The following is a 17,415-nucleotide window of genomic DNA, read 5'->3' as shown; positions in this document are numbered from 1 at the left end:
AAATGTTGGAATTACAATTTATTTATATTTTAAAACAAAACAATAAGTATTTTAACAGTTATACCTTTTTCAGCCTCAATTTAGCAATACTGATTTTTAAATCAATCATACTAAATTCCAAGCACCACAGAAGAGCTCACCCTCACAGTCATGTGTAAAGACTGAGGGTTGTATTTTGAGGTAAAAACATGTTTTTCTGTAATTTAACTGCAATAATCTATACATTACTATAGAATATATGATTTAAATACATAAAGAAAAAATACCAAAGAAATATTTTAAAATATAGAATGAAAGTACCCCAGGACTCGTGTCACTGGTGTTACCGCGCAACAAAATATCACTTATTTTGAACTAAATATCACACTGATGACATCACTTGACTCAAGATATACCTGATATGTTTAACTCATAGATCCGTTTAGGATCTATAAAGAAAACAACATGGTGAGTCCACTGTGTCTTTCAGTTATCAGAGATTTTCACATTTAGCTCATGATTTCATATGAAGCTTTTAGCTGAAGTCACTGGTGTGACCTACTTTATTCATTCATAATTGTGAAAAAATAGAATGGATTAAATTCCACATTTTAGTGGAGATACCATGACTGACCACATGTGGTTTGATGCTCTGTAGCAGCCGTTTTGTAAAATGCATTTTTCATTAAAAATGTCACTGGCGTTACCTTTCTTATGTGTAACACCAATGACGATCGGCAACACCAGTGACCCCCTATAAACAGATGAAATAGTGGATGTTTCTGTAGAATGACCCACCAACATTCCAACAATGTTGTCTATAAAAGATTCAGCCATATTCAGGCTGGCTATCCACTTCAGTGTTGCTGGTTTTCCTTCTACGCCTGACGAGAAACTAGTCGATCACAGGGGTCGGATGGATTGATGAGCGGATGGACAGATGGATGGATGAACACGTCGGATAAAAAGAGTGGAGGGACTGAAGATGGGGTAGTGGGACGAAGCATCGACGATGGCAGTGATGAGCGAGGTGGTTTTGGGTTGTTTGTTTAGTGGGGTTAAGAAGCAGGGAAGCGGAAAACAAAACTATTCCGTTACGTTCTAAGCCGGGATGCAAACAAACAGAGGGGGTGGGCAGGGTGCTGGGGGCGGGGTCTGAGCTCAACACGTACGTGCTGCATTCGGCACTGCGGGACGTATACCTCTGAATGCAAGGGTTCGAGAACCGTCTGGCCTGACGCATCTGCAACAACACAGCGCACAGGCTCGATCAGGAGAGAGAGACCGACAGACAGAGAGAGAGAAACAGACGGTCAGAGAGAGGGACAGACAGAGAGAGAGAGAGAGAGAGAGAGAATGAGAGACAGACACAGAGAGAGAGATAGACACAGAGAGACAGAGAGAGAAAGAGAAAGAGAGAGACACTAACAGAGAGAGAGAGACTGACAGAGAGAGAGAGAGAGACAGGGAGAGAGAGAGAGAGACAGACAGCGAGAGAGTGAGAGACAGACACAGAGAGAGAGAGACAGACACAGAGAGAGACAGAGACAGACTGACAGAGAGAGACTGACAGAGAGAGAGAGAGAGAGAGACAGACAGAGAGAGTGAGAGACAGACACAGAGAGAGACAGACACAGAGAGAGAGACAGACACAGAGAGACAGACAGAGAGAGTGAGAGACAGAGAGAGAGAAAGAGAAAGAGAGAGAGACAGACTGACAGAGAGAGAGACTGACAGAGAGACAGACTGACAGAGAGAGAGAGAAAGAGACAAACTGACAGAGAGACAGACTGACAGAGAGAGACTGACAGAGAGAGTGAGAGAGAGACTGACAGAGATAGATAGATAGATAGATAGATAGATAGATAGATAGATAGATAGATAGATAGATAGATAGATAGGGCTACAAAGTAGTGCATCTTTAGAAGTGTTTCTGACAAGATATACAGATTTAGCTGAGACCTCTGGCTTTCTCGAGCTCATAAACGCAGAGTTCAAGTTTTCCACACTATCACAAACACCATACTATACACTGAAGTCTTTAATGCCACTCATACTGCACTGCCACTCTTTTGGATATCTTATGTCACTTTACTCTTTCATTTTGTTTATTGTTTATCATATCTGATACTGTGCTGCCAGTATCACACAGTAGCCTTACTGTTTTGTTTATTATATATTATTTATTTTACAGGAATTTTCTGCTTCTGTTCTTTTTGCCCTTATTTGCGCCTACCTACCTCCCTACACTATATTGACAAAAAGTATTCGCTCATCTGCCTGAAATTGAGCAAGATCCCATTCTTAATTCACAGGCTTTAATAAGATGTTGGCCCAACCTTTGCAGCTATAACAGCTTCAACTTTCTGGGAAGGCTTTCCACAAGGGTTAGGAGTGCGTTTATGGGAATTTTTGACCGTTCTTCCAGAAGCACATTTGTGAGGTCAGACAATGATGTTGCACGAGAAGGTCTGGCTCACAGTCTCTGCTCTAATTCATCCCAGAGGTGTTCTATTGGGTTGAGGTCAGGACTCTGTGCAAGCCAGTCAAGTTTTTCCACACCAAACTTGCTCATCCGTGTCTTTATGGACCTGCTTTGTGCACTGGCGCTCAGTCATGTTGGAACAGGAAGGGGCCATCCACAAACTTCCCACAAAGTTGGGAGCATGAAATTGTCCAAAATCTCTTGGTGCTGAAGTATTAAGAGTCCTTTCACTGGAACTAAGAGGCCAAGCCCAACTCCTGAAAAACAAGCCCCCACCATTATCCCCCCTCCACCAAACTTTACACTCGGCACAATGCAGACAAGTGCTGTTCTCCTGGCAACCGCCAAATCCAGTCTCACCCACTGGATTGCCAGATGGAGACGTGTGATTGGTCACTCCAGAGAACACGTCTCCACTGTTCTAGAGTCCAGTGGCGGCGCTTTACATCACTGCATTTGACGCTTTGCATTGCGCTTGGTGATGTAAGGCTTGGATGCAGCTGCTCGGCCATGGAAACCCATTCCATGAAGCTCTCTACGCTGTTCTTGAGCTGATCTGAAGGCTGCATGAAGTTTGGAGGTCTGTAGCAATTGACTCTGCAGAAAGTTGGTGACCTACAGTTGACTGTGGAATATTTAGTAGTGAGGAAATTTCACGACTGAACTTGTTGCACAGGCGGTGTCCGATCACGGTACCACGCTGGAATTCACTGAGCTCCTGAGAGCAACCCATTCTTTCACTAATGTCTGTAGAAGCAGTCTGCAGGCCTAGGGGCTTGGCTTTATACACCTGTGGCCATGGAAGTGATTGGAACACCTGGATTCAATGATTTGGATGGTTGAGTGAAAACGTTTGGCAATATAGTGTCACAGACACTGGCAATACAATGGGTCATTCTGAGGAACATGGCACTGTCACTTGTGTATACTGAGGTTTCGGCTTTGAATGTGTCTCAGCTTCACTTTCTAACCCAGACTATTTTTTTTTGTTTGTTTTTTTTGTTGTTTTTTTTTTATATATAATTACCAGTTCAGAGCTCATGAACGGACAATAAATCACAACCACATATCAAAACAGCACTAAGAATCTGCTGCAGGTGGACAAGATGGTTCCTTCTGTGTTTGGTCCTTATACACGTCTTTTGGCGTATTTTGCATTCATTTCTCACTGGAAGTCCACAGGAGTTCCTGCTAATGGAACCAAACCTGAACGCGCCCTTAAGACTAAGCGGGTGATAGCAACTCATTTTCGGATGATGGAGTTCGAGGACGGGACAGAACCAATGAGTGAAGATGGTGGAGATGCTACCAATAGCTTATAACCCAGAGAGGTGCAGTTATAAGCCTGGGCTTCAGTCTCAGATGGACGTGACAAAAGGCGGGGTGGGGGCAGAACGTACCGAAGCAGCAGAGCGACCCGGACCCCGCTGGGCCACGATCGCTCCGGAGATGGCTTTAATCCAGCTGTGCATCTCCTCAGGACTGTCCGTCTGAGACAGGGAGAACGGGAGAGAGAGAGAGAGGGAGGGAGGGAGGGAGATCGAGAGAGATAGAGAGAGAGACAGAGACAGAGAGAGACAGACAGACAGGGAGAGAGAGAGAGAGAAACAGAAGGCAAGGGAGAAAGAGAGAACCGAGAGACAGAAAGAGAAAGAGAGAGATAGAAGGAGAAAGCAAGAGGGAAGGAGAGAGAGAGCACAGAAACAAATAGAAAGAGAGAGAGCAAGACAGAGAGAGAGAAAAAGAAGACAGACAGAGAGAGTGAGAGGAAGAAGTGAGACAGAGAGAGTGAGCGAGAGGAAGAAGACAGACAGAGAGAGAGAGAGAGAGAGAGAGAGAGAGGGAGAGGGAGAGGGAGAGAGCAGAGACAGAGAAAATGAGAAAGGAGAGAGAAGGAGAAAGCAAGAGAGCGAAGGAGAGAGAGAACAGAGAGAAACAGAAATAGAGAGAGAGCAAGACAGAAAGAGAGAAAAAGAGAGACAGAGAGAGTGAGCGAGAGGAAGAAGAGAGAGACAGAGAGAGTGAGAGGAAGACAGAAAGATCAAGAGAGAAAGAGTAAGTGAGGGAGGAAAGAGAGAGAGAACAGAGAGAAACAGAAAAAGCAGAGGGTGAGAGAAAGAGCAAAAAGAGGGTGAGAGAGGGACACAGCGAAAGAGAGAAATAAAGCGAGAGGAAGAAAGAACCAAGGGAGAGAGAATGAGAGAGAGAGAGAGAGAGAGAGAGAGAGAGAGAGAGAGGTAAATCATCAAACTACTGACTATGTTTGGTCATAGCATATTTGAATGCTCTCTGAACTGATTTCATCCTTTTCCTTAATTCATTATTAATAACTATATAATAATAATAATAATATAATAATACAATAATAACTCATTAATACATTCTCTTTACTTTTCTAATGTAAAAGCTGCTTTGACAGTCACATACATGTTTAAAGAGTCACCAAACTGCTGTTAGCACAGCGCTAACTGGTGGGGTATTGGCTTCCATTATTTATTAGCTATATTAATTCTTAACTGCAAAGCTCAGACACATCCTGGCTAATTAACACTTGGGATTAATTGTGTTAAATGGACATCAGAAGAATGAAAAATGACCCGGAGGACTGCAGGGTACAGGACCTACACGGTTCTCACCTGAATGTAGAAGGTTCTTGAGGTAGTGACGAGCTCAAAAAGATTGTCCCTCATCATCAGATCACTGGAAAGACAGCACGGTCAGGGTTCGTGACACAAAAGCTACGTTCACATTATAGTCCTCGTTGCTCAAATCCGATCTCTCTGACTCGATGGTTCACACTCGTTTAGGTTAGTGACTCAAATCGGCCATTAATGTGAACGAACCGCATGAGCTCATCCTACTCAGTAACGCCATGTGACTGAATCACTGCATCATCAGCGCAAACTAACGAGCAGAACGAGCTTCGCTGAGAAGATCATTAACTCTGATCAGCTCTCAGCTTCATTATTAGAACGAGACGAAGGTGAAAAAGCTGATGAGCTGCTTTTCCACCGTTTACAGGCTTTAACTTCTGTTTGGCGCTGTCGCCATGGTAACGCTGAATGATGGTCATGCCCAGTGGAGAAAAAGCACCTGAAATCAGATCTGAGCGTCACATTAAGGTCGCATACCACAAATCAGATACGTATCCCATCTAGAACCACATATGAAAGTGGCTCAGGTTGGATTTGAGAAGATCAGATTTGTGTCCACACAGCCCTGAAAACATCAGATCTGAATCACATATGTCTGTATGTTTATGGTTTTGCTGATATGTCTAACGTCGTGTTTTTTCAGTAGCTTAATTTGTTGCCGTACTGTGGAAACTGCTTCGCCATAATCAAAAGTACATCATCTCAGCTCAGTCATGACTTATTAGTCAATGTTTTGAGACCAGCTGAGCAAAAATAAGTTAAAAAGTAAAGAAAACTCTAGCTCTCCATTTTACTTTACACACATTCTGTTCATGCTGAACCAGCCGGTTTGTTTTTCACACTGGAAATGTTAAATTAACTTGCTGTATTAAATTCAAGTGTATTTTTTTTTACTCTGAAGAGAAAGGCTCTTTTTTCCCTGCCACCTCCGTTGGGCGTTTTGGGGAAGGGGGCGTGGCCTAAACGCCAAAAAAACCTGGGCTGTTTACTACAGCACTTGGTGCCAACTTCCGCACGCACAAACAAGATTGAACACACCCACACATCCACACACACACACACACACACACACACACACACAGGACTGACCTCTGTTTACACTCCTGAACTTTATTAACCTCCTTCAGTGGAATCACACGCAGAGGCTCTCTGTCCTGGAGAGAGAGAGAGAGAGAGAGAGAGAGAGAGAGAGAGAGAGAGAGAGAGAGAGAGAGAGAGAGAGAAAAGGAAGGGATAGAGAAAACAAGAAGGGAAAAAAAGGGATTGAAAGAGAAGGGAGAGAAAGAGAGAGAGGGGGAAGGAGGGACAGAAACAAGGGAAGACAGAAGGGGGAAGGAGAGAGAGAGCAGAGGAAGAGAGATAGAGAAAACAAAAAGAGAGAGATGAGGGAGTGAAAGAGTGCGAGAAGGGGGAGAGATTGAGAGACAGAGAGAGAGAGAGACAGAGAGAGAGAGTAACAGATATAAGGGAGAGAGAAAAAGAGAGAAAAAGAGAGAGAGAGAGAGAGACAGAGAGAGACAGAGAGAGAGAGAGAGAGAGAGAGAGATGGAAAAATAAATGTAAACAGACTTATTTATTCAGAATGTATCACATTTCATCTCTCTCTCTCTCTCTCTCTGTGTGAGGTAGAATGGTTGAAAAGGCAACAAGAAAGTGCTTCACTTGGGCTGGACGCTGGAGAGAACACAAGGCCATCATTATCAGGCCTAAAATAGCCTTTTATTGACACAGTGCTGTATGATTTAGTCTGAAACCTCTGAAACCACCCCCTGGCTGCCCACATCCTTACATCCACACAGCTGTGCAGATTCCTGACTCTGACTAAAACCCGGACAGAAGAGCGTCCAAAAATGACTTGCTTCTGGTCTGATGGTTACTACGTTCATTCTCCACCAGAAGATCACACAGGCTCATAAAGCTCACAAGACATGCTAATGCAGTGCTAAAGCTGAACTAATAACAACATAAACAGTCATTTTCCAAATGAGCTCTGCTTCCAGGATCTGGGGCTGAGAATTCCAAGTAAAAATCCACAGAATCTAACACCTGAGCAGTGATGGGGAAGCCTTACCTACCCATTTCCCTCAGCCATTTTTGAACAATAAAACATGTTCCCAAATGTTTTCCGCTGCATATTGCCAAATATAGCACTGTCACCCAAAAGGTAAACCTACTGCCCTACTTTAAACTCTTTTTTTCCCCCCTTGTTTTCCCCTTGTTTTTTTCCTTAACCCATTACCAGCTCATTAATCCTAATACATACTCAAATATCAAAATTTGTCAAAAAAAGGCACAGGCATAATTGTAACAGGAAAATTCGAGAGCATTCGGAGACATTTTTTCTCGTTTTCTACATATTTTGACATTTTTGATAAAACATTTGTTGCGCACCTTACCAAGTTCAAAAGACCAAATGGGTTTGGTTATAAATCTATAATAAATTGAGGTCATTCTAAAAACATCGTCTATTACCGTCATTTGTGTTCTACTCCATCATGGCACACAGTGCTTGGACCCCTACGATTGCCACTTGCAACCACTTGATATCAAGCTCTCACAGAGATGATGACAGTTCACAGAAATTGACATGTTCTACATCCATTTCAGACAAAACTAAAACGATTACCCTGGTTAGTAAAAGTAATTCTTACATATTAACATTTTTTTAACATATTTTCACACACATTTAAAAAAAGAAATTGAGTATGCAATAAACTAAACTAGGACGGCATGGTGGCGTGGTGGGTAGCGCTGTCGCCTCACAGCAAGGAGGGCCTGGTTTCGATTCCCCGGCTGGGCGACCAGGGTCCTCTCTGTGTGGAGTTTGCATGTTCTCCCCGTGTCTGTGTGGGTTTCCTCCGGGTTCTCCGGTTTCCTCCCACAGTCTAAAGACATGCAGTCAGGCCAATTGGACATGCTAAATTGCCCCTAGGTGTGAGTGACTGTCTGTGTCTGTCTGTCTGCCCTGCGATTGACTGGCGACCTGTCCAGGGTGTATCCTGCCTTTCACCCGAAGACTGCTGGGATAGGCTCCAGCACCCCCCCGCGACCCTGACGGAGAAGCGGCTTAGAAGATGGATGGATGGATGGATAAACTAAACAGACTGCACTGCTCACGAAGTATGGCTTTCATTTAAATTCTGTGATGTTATCAAATATGCCATTCACGTCAATCTACACAAACTAGACTATCACTATCAGTTGATATCTGAGAGGTGACGAGTCTGTATGTACGACTGAGCTGGAGTTTCCGAGCAGAGCTGAAACACATGTGCTCTGACTTGTAAGCTGCAGCCTGTCAACATGTCAAAGTAGGAATGGAATTCACAGCATTCACTCAGACAGGCTGGAACAACACACTGACAGCACACACTGCCCTCCATACACCCACCTATTATGCATTACTGTATTCTTGGGCTGTAACAAGCGACTATGTTGGTAGTCTAATAATCTATCGATTATTGATTTGAATAATTGACTATTTCGGATTACAAAGCACATTATTACTGAATGGATATTACTTAGCTGTCAGCTTTCGAATACTTTAGAATACTAATAGTCATAACTATGTTTTAAATTAACTTTCTTGCTCATACAAAGACAAGCAAAAATTCCAATATCAATTTTCTCTTACTTTATTTAAATTTCTCTTAGTCAAAACTTAAAATCAAGGATAATATACAGCAAAATATAGATTTGTTATATTATATATACACATTTACACTGATCAGGCATAACATTATGTCCTTGTTTCTATGCTCATTACACAGGGTAAAATGGGGGTAACAAAGTATGCAGAGAAACAGATGGACTACAGTCTGTAATTGTAGAATTACAAAGTGCACCTATACAGTAAGTGGACCTGATAAAATGGACAATGAGTGTAGAAACAAGGAGGTGATCATAATGTCATGCCTGACTGGTGTATACATTTTCTCTGTCCAAACACACACAAAACTACAGCGGTTTTCACTTAATTAAATAAATCAAACCATTAATCTAAACTTAAAAGAAATAAACAAAAGGGTAAGGAGAGAAAAGTGCATTCTTTGCAAGTATATTATAAATCTAATATAAATTGCAGTCACTCTAAAATCATTTGTGCTTTACTGGCTCCATAATGGAACACAGTGCTTGGACCCCTATGATTGCCATTTGCAACCAGTTGATTTCATGTAACCACCTGATATCAGGAAAAACACACACGATGATGTCACCACCTAATCAACAATTACATTTGTTGGCAACTAATTTGGTCATTGTTTTTAGGGGACTATGTTAATTATTCACCCCATTGCACTCCTGAGACATGATCACTGACTCATGGCAATATATGGACAAGCTGATACACCCAGCGTTGTCATGGTTGCAGCCAAATGTGCAAATCACACGCAGAGGCTCCAAATTCAGCTCACTCTTGGAAGAAGTGGTGGAACTCTGTGCTGTTGTCTTTTTGGTAGAATGGGACGTACCCAGGGTATGCACTGTTTAGATGCAGTGCTTAAAAGAATAAAGTTTTCAGAGTGTTTGGGCAGAACGCTTCAGACTTGGTGAGAAGATCCCACTACATTAAAATTATATTGTCAGTTGTTTTGTCCGAAAAAATTGTATTTGGTGTGAATAGGACTTTACAGTCCAGCCCCGCCCTTGATCAGTAAGGCTATTGGCTTATTGACTGTGCTGAAAGGCAACCAGTGATTGATTTTGGACCCAAAAACCCTGATGGGCCCATCTCTATCGAATACTCGATCTCAAAATCACCCCTTTAATACTTAGCCCTAACTTGAAATCACTGCTATTAAAAATATATCCAGTAGGTGGCGACAGCACAACAGTCAGGCTGAAACCCAGCTGCTAGCGTGCTCATATCCCTGTTGTCAGAACAAAACCTTGCACCTCCAAAATGATAACTAAGGAGAAGGAAAAACATACTTCACTTTCAGTGTAAGTCGATGGAACCAGACGTTTTGCCAAGTCATTTTGGCCTGTTTCTTTTGACCTGTTCATCATGAAATGTACAGACAATGTAAAGGGCTACAGGCACTTTCAAATTATATCAAAAACTGAAAAATGGTAAAAATGGAGATACAAAGTTTTGTTGCATGACCACGATATACAGCTTTTCTGAGCCATGAAAACCTCAACAAACAAAAGCATTTATCACGATGACACTTTTAGTTTCTTACTTTTTTTATTTTAATTGTATGTGATTATTTTATTTGGCTAGTCTGCCGTTTTTTTCCCCTAATGGAAATCAGCAGGTACCCACTTGGCCCATAAGTCAATGGAACCACAGACACTGAACACCTGTATGACTTCAGCAGCGCTCCCCTTCTCATCTCCTGCTTTAATGAGCTGATCTGCAGCACTAAATTAAAGCTGACCAGCTAATACTCATCGTCTGTCATCGATATCAAAATATGGAGCTCTTTTGCGAAATGAGTAAGGCCTGGCAGGCCTGATTTGGGGAAACATTGGAAACTATGCTTCACTGTGCTATGGAAATGTGTTTAGGATGCTGGCCAGTTTCTGTGAACAATACAGCGGCTGGACTTTCGCTTATCAGAGCCGAGGGTCTCACGTACAGGAAAAAAAATGAGAGAAGCAGAAAAAAAAAAAAAATAAATCACTCACCAGGTCCGACTTAAAATAACTGATGGTATTATCGTCCAGCATGAAGTATCTCCTCTTCCAGTTCTTCATCTACAGACAGATGGAGAAGAACCTCAGTCACTGCTGTGATTATAAACTGGAAGACCTAATATACTGAATGTTTTCCACATTTCAAAATAGGACATCAAACATGAAACAGCACATATAATATAATGATTCTAGAGCCAAGGTTCTACATGCATACTGCTTCATGGGCTTCATGGGTTTTATCATTTATTTTATATTTAATAATCTTGTATTGGAAATTTATATTCGAAACAAAATCTCAAAGTAAACTGGTCAATACGCTGACCATGTGACTCACCACTGCGCCCTGTTTGACGCAGAAGCCAGCTTTGACCACTGACTGGTCCTGGTTGGCCCGGCTCAGGTAGTAGGGCATCTGGCCGTGGGGTTTCCTTGGAGCAGCTCGCTCCGCCCCATTCTGCCCCTCCCCCTTCTCCTGCAATAAGCGAAAACAGTACATGGGGGTCAAACCCGAGAACTTGTAGAGAGGGCAGTTTCCACTCTGCAATGTATTCCGGTTTTCTCGAGCGCTAGAGGGCGCTCCTGAGCGAGTCCAAAATGAATGGGTTTATATGGAGCATTAGAGCAAAATCATAGTTTATAAACGCTTAAACATTTTTAATGTAAAAGAATTCATTAATTTTCTGAACAGCATAAAACATTTTAACACCACTGTTGTATATTTAAGAGCTTTTAAACTGGAGTTATAGGAGTTTAAAACGGCGCCTTATGTAGGTCTGTGATGTCAGTGAGCGCGAACAGCCAATGAGCTGCTCCGCTCGCCAAAATTTCGGGGGCGAGTGATTAGAAACTATTTTAACTTCTTGGTTTTAGCCACTGAGCTCCATTCACTCCCATTCATTGACAACTCAGTCGCGGGCGCCCTCTACTGAATAGCCGTCCTGTTTTATATATAACGGGGGAAATAGGGAGTGGCCAGGGTCCTCATAAACCAGCTCTGGTTAAACCTCAGACAATTAAAGGTGCGGTAAGCAGAAACATTAAAGGTGCAGTATGCAGATGAGCTGACTGTGCAGTAAACTGGAACTCATTTAAAAAGGACCCACATTCTAAATCTTGTATTTTCTTGCAACCTTTGAGGCAAACCTGGATATAATGGAGAAGCTTTGGGGCCACCTCTGTTCAGGTCCTCAAAAGTTCAGCTCTATTACTGCAATTCGAATAACTATCACTCTTTGGAAAATCACCAGCCAAAACTAGACCGCCTGGTTCTTGACGCCATTGGGCCTTCTTAGGGTCAATGTTTGAACCACAAGACAATGCAATAAGTCACTAAAATGCACGTTTGGGGCTTTAAACTGATTCAGCTCAGATACTAGATGATATTATCAATGGATGTTAATAAACTGACCTGTGTCGGAGTGATGATGGGCACTCCTCCAATAATCTCCGTCTTGTAGGACACTTGCTTCATGGCCCCCAGAACCTCTGCACAGGCTTCTGCTGGATTCTGCACACTGTGGTCCCCCGACTTCGGAACCTATAAATGTTTTACAGAGCTAAGAGTTGAGCAACGGCCTGAAGTAGTGAGTACACTGTAACTAGGGGACCTGATCATGGTTAGCCTTGCTAGCACATACACATGAAAAAGCCTTCTACGTAGTGAACCTGCCTACTTTAGGATTACCGATGCAATAGTTCAACTGCTCACTTACAGCTTGTATAATTTCCATAAAAAGGCAATGAGCAACAGAATGGGATGCTCCGGAACGTTGACACATGGGCCTAAACCCAATGCCCAATGTCAAGTGTAGGCTGGAGGGGTATAAAGCCTGTGTTCTCTGGAGTGATGGAGCTCCATCCACTACCTTTGATAGGAGTTGGAATGATCCAGAACTGGCACAGCAGTGTTCCAACATCTAGCATAAAGCCTGATACTGTTAATACAGTGAAGTGGGAACAAACTATAATATCAGTGATGCACCAAAAGCAACAAAGCGTCAAAAATCTTACACTCACCAAAATTTCAATACTAAGCAAAATGAGAAACAGTGAGTCTCAACGGCAACAAATCAGCTGTGTGGAGCTACATCATGCTTTTGAAGTGGAACATGAAACATCAGATTTCTGTTCATCCTGTGTTATTAAAGCTATGTTTACATTACAAGTCTCGTTGCTCAAATCTGATCTCTCTGATTCGATGGTTCACACTCAAATCCGTCATTAATGTGAATAAAATGTGATTTTTGAGTTGTGGTTAGAATGGTTCGATTCACCATGTCAGGTGGTGTGACCTGAGGAGAACCACGAAAATGTGTAATTATTTAAAAAATATTTACAATTATTAAAAAAGTTTGTGAGTATAAAAAAGTTAAGGACAAACATTTCTATGGGTGTCTAAGTAGATGCGTCTTTAATTTCAGGTTAGTCTGAAAAGTCCAAACCAGCACTATTAATAACTAAAAAAGACAATTCAAAGCTTTGATAACACTATATATAATTATATTTAAGAGATAAAATGCACAGATGTAAATGCAAATATATACACAGATATCTGCGATGGACTGGCGAACTGTCCAGGGTGTTTCCTACCTTCCGCCCAATGGACGCTCCAGCAAAGACCCAGAAGGATAAGCATCTTAGAAAATGTGAATGTGTGTGTGTGTGTGTGTGTGTGTGTGTGTGTGTATGTATGTATTATATATAAAAATATATATGCACATCATGTCCTCATGTCCTTTTCAAAAACATTTTTTAAACCTGTCATTTTGCAAACCTTATTTGTCACTGATCCACTGGAGGACCAGTACGTCTCACAGTACTGTGCAAAAGTCACCCAAATATTTCATTTCATCAATTATCTGAAGTACAAGTCATTAATTTTTCAGGAAAAAGCAAACAAGCAAAATTTATTTATATAGCGCTTTTTACAACAGGTGTTGTCACAAAGCAGATTTACAGAACAATCAATATTACAGAGAGAAGAGAAAAGAAAAGAAAAGAAAAAAGAAAAGAAAAGAAAAGAAAAGAAAATCCGGGTCCGAGCCCCCATGAGCGTCGCCAGCGGAGACGGTGGCAAGGAAAAACTCCCTAAAAGAGGAAGAAACCTTGAGAGGAACCAAGACTCAGAAGGGGAACCCATCCTCCTACGGTCGACACCGGATAGCAAACATTATTAGTATGAAGTTTTATAGTAAAGTGGGAAAAGAAAAGATCTGAGGGTGAGGACTGCACAGCGCTGTACAGCAAGAAGCTCAGTGGTGGTCAAACCGGTCCAGAAGCGGTCAGAACCGGTCCAAACCGGTCCCAAAAGTAGAAAAGTCATTAACAGAGAAATACACAGAAGCCTCATCAACTACACATTATACTACATATATATATATATATGTACACACACACACACACACACACACACACACACACACACACACACACATTCGCATTTTCTAAGCTGATTATACTTCTGGGTCTTTGCTGGAGCGTCCATTGGGCGAAACACCCTGGACAGTTATCTCTTAAATATAATTATATATAGTGTTATCAAAGCTTTTAATTGTCTTTTTTAGTTATTAAAACTCTTTCAGCTTTTCAAAGAAATCTGCATGGATATTTTTCCACACCCAGTCAGTCACGAAGTCTGGACTTTTTGCCCTTCACTTTAGGAAACCTCATTTATTTTCCTTTCTCATGCAACTAGATGATCTTACACCTAATCACCTTAGAATTACATTCTGAAAAATCACTTGTTCTTAATGGTCGTTTTGATTTTATAACATAAATGTCCTTTGCCGTCCTTAATGTCTCATTGTGTGATTATATGCAGATGCTAGTGGCCAGTCTGTAAGAAAACACCCATTAAAGAAAAGGGGTCATCAAGCTGACCTTTACTTGGCCTGAGGGAGTGATTACTCCTGATGTTGGTAGCAGCATGGAAGGTCAAGGCCAGATGATGTCCTAAAATCTATTAATGGTGAGCTTCGTTTCTCCCTGTAACGCTATGCATTCTGGGAGAGAGGTGGACGGCCCTTTGTTACAATCGGCACTCATGGCGCTGCGGGCCTCTGCACGCGGAGGAACAGAGTGGAAGTTTACAAGAGCCTGTGTATGGGAGTATAATGCCTGGCTTCCTCTTTAAGAAAAGGGCCCGCTTGAAGAACGGAAAGCTTTCCTTCTTCCTTTTAACTAGCGGTGAGCAGTTACAGTGTGAAAGGAGTGAAAAAAAAAGAGAGAGGAATCGGACAAAGCTGGTGAGTCAGAGACGAGCGGTGCAGGAAAGGAGCCCCTGGCATGTGTGCTTCGATTTATTTATGTATCCATTTATGTTTTTTTTGTTGTTTTTTTTACAGTAAGCAAGTGCACTTGTCCCTGCCACACAGGTGGAGTGGGGTTGGGGCTGGGAGGGGGTCACACACTTGCTGGTCAGGCCACGATGTAGTAAAATTAGACTCGTTTTGGAAGCTTCTGTGGAACGGTCAGCCATAACGTTAACACCACCTCCTTGTTTCTACACTCACTGCCCATTTTATCAGCTCCACTGACCACATAGGAGCACTTTGCTGTTCTACAGTTAGAGACTGTAGTCCATCTGTTTCTCTGCACCCTGTTCTTCAACGGTCAGGACTTCCATGGACCATCACAAAGCAGGTATTATTTGGTTGGTGGATCATTTTAGCACTGCAGGAACACTGACGAGGGGGTGGCGTGTTGGTGCGTTGCACTGGTATGAGTGGATCAGACACAGCAATGCTGCTGGAGTTTTTCAACACTGTCCAGACACTCCTACCTTGTTGGTCCACCTTGTGGATGTAAAGTCAGAGACAGCAGCTCATCTGTTGCTGCACGGTTTGTGTTGGCCATCCTCTAGTCCTTCATCAGTGGTCACAGGACGCTGTTGGCTGGATATTTTTGGTTGGTGGACTATTCTCAGTCCAGCACTGACACAGCACAGTAAAAGGGGGCTAACAAAGTATCAGAGAAACAGATGGACTACAGTCTGTAACTGTAGAACTACAAAGTGCTCCATTACGGTTAGAGGAGCTGATAAAATGGACAATGAGCATAGAAACAAGGAGGTGGTCAGAATGTTATGGCTGATTGTTGGTGTGATTGATGTGGCCCTTGCACGGGGGGTGCCAAAACGTTTTCACAGGCCCCTTTCTATATCCTGTGAGGTCTGAAAGGTAATATAATGATTAGAACATATGTGTTTTTTTTCTCTTAGAGGTAAAGGTCTTCCAAGTACAGTGCTAATGTCCAGGCCATAATACAGCACTGTATTTTTACACCCCTACATAGTGCATTCTGGCATAATGGGTCTCGTCCCTTCCTGAACATACTCCTAACGCAGACACTGCGACACAGGCTGCCCAACTGCTATAAACAGAGCGATGTAAATGAAGTGTGTGGGTGGATGCCATCGCTCCAGGCAGCTTCTATACAAGTCCAGCTTGATGGTGGCTGGAGGGGGCAGGGTTCCATTACTTAACAACTCGCCGATCAATAACGAACAAACGCACAGATTCGATGGAAAGTGCACTGTCAGTTAGCGCTCTGCTGCCAGGCAGGGCCTCCGAGGCCTGACTGGAGTCTGAACTTGCGCACGGGGTTGTTCCATTCATAAAGCTTTTAAGTTTAAGCACGATGACTCACACGGTCACTCACATTAGAGCCTGTTTCACTGACGGTGCAGCATCATTTGCACTTTCAATGAAAGCAAATGTATTATAATGTGTGCATTAGGGGTGTACCATATCGTATCGTTCGCCATAATACAGGTATAAAAATCCATATTGTGATAAAAGCGATATTCTGACTTGTTGACGTATGGTGTACGTTCGTTGCGTGAGCCATTCTGGAACAGAAAGAAGTTTGGCGCAAAGCAGCTCTGTGGTGGAGTTTCTCCTGAAAAGGGAGACTTCAGTAGAGTGGAGATGGTTTGGTTATAAAATCTCGGATGTACAACAGATCACAGTAATATGCAAGATATGCAAGAAGCCTCTAACAACCAAAGGGGGAAACACAACTAATCTGTTCCACCACCTCAAGCAGCAGCGCTCAGGTGAGTATGAGGAAAATCAAGTGTCTGTGTTTACAATCGATTGAATACAATCGGATTACAGATTCAGACTGAGGGGTTTATATGCTCGCTCTACTCAACAATCTGATGGAGAATCTTCGTTTACATGCCCACTACAAGTAATCCGATGCAAAATGACACGCATGCGTGGAGCAGCGCTTAGAGTAAACGTTACCGTGACGGCGAACATCACGTGAGGTCCAGTCGGCGTGAGATGAGTAACCAGTCGGCGCGCTTGTGGTTTTAACGGCTTTAAAATGATGTCGAGAGGAAGACGTCGTGTTCTGAGACACATAAGCTGGACGTCCACCCCACTGCCGTCTTTTAAAGCTCAGAGCATGAACTTGAACATGCATGCGCAGAACGTATTTACATGTTCCGATTGGAGTGTAATCGGATTCAGGCGTTTACACGGCCATTATTCTATTTAACGGATTATTTAGAGGATTACTCACCTCGTTCAATCGGACAGAAACTGTATTCCGAATGGCCTCAATCGGACTAGACTATTCCAATTGAGGTGTTTACATGGACGTATTCTATTCCGTACTCTATTAAACGTGGATAATACCGCGAAGAGT

At 42.6% G+C, this 17,415-nt stretch overlaps 1 protein-coding gene across 7 annotated transcripts in view; it reads right to left on the bottom strand.

Moving 5' to 3' along the window:
• Nucleotides 1–17,415, bottom strand: part of plekha1b (pleckstrin homology domain containing, family A (phosphoinositide binding specific) member 1b) — a 58,480-nt gene that overhangs the window by 4,192 nt on the left and 36,873 nt on the right. For 3 of the 7 annotated variants that reach the window (XM_017710554.2, XM_017710561.2, XM_017710555.2), the window contains exons 6-11: nt 12,170–12,298; nt 11,096–11,233; nt 10,753–10,821; nt 6,208–6,272; nt 5,101–5,164; nt 3,865–3,954 (exon numbers count right to left, since the gene is read on the bottom strand). In XM_017710554.2, the coding sequence (XP_017566043.1) occupies nt 3,865–3,954; nt 5,101–5,164; nt 6,208–6,272; nt 10,753–10,821; nt 11,096–11,233; nt 12,170–12,298 (555 nt within the window). Of the gene's footprint in view, nt 1–1,151; nt 1,223–3,864; nt 3,955–5,100; nt 5,165–6,207; nt 6,273–10,752; nt 10,822–11,095; nt 11,234–12,169; nt 12,299–17,415 lie in introns of all 7 variants that reach the window. The other 4 variants (XM_017710556.2, XM_017710558.2, XM_017710557.2 and 1 more) reach the window with 2 other exon arrangements.

The sequence above is a fragment of the Pygocentrus nattereri genome, chromosome 13, assembly GCF_015220715.1.
Source record: "Pygocentrus nattereri isolate fPygNat1 chromosome 13, fPygNat1.pri, whole genome shotgun sequence".
NCBI classification, from domain to species: Eukaryota; Metazoa; Chordata; class Actinopteri; order Characiformes; family Serrasalmidae; genus Pygocentrus; species Pygocentrus nattereri.
This window is presented reverse-complemented; position numbering and strand designations above follow the sequence as displayed.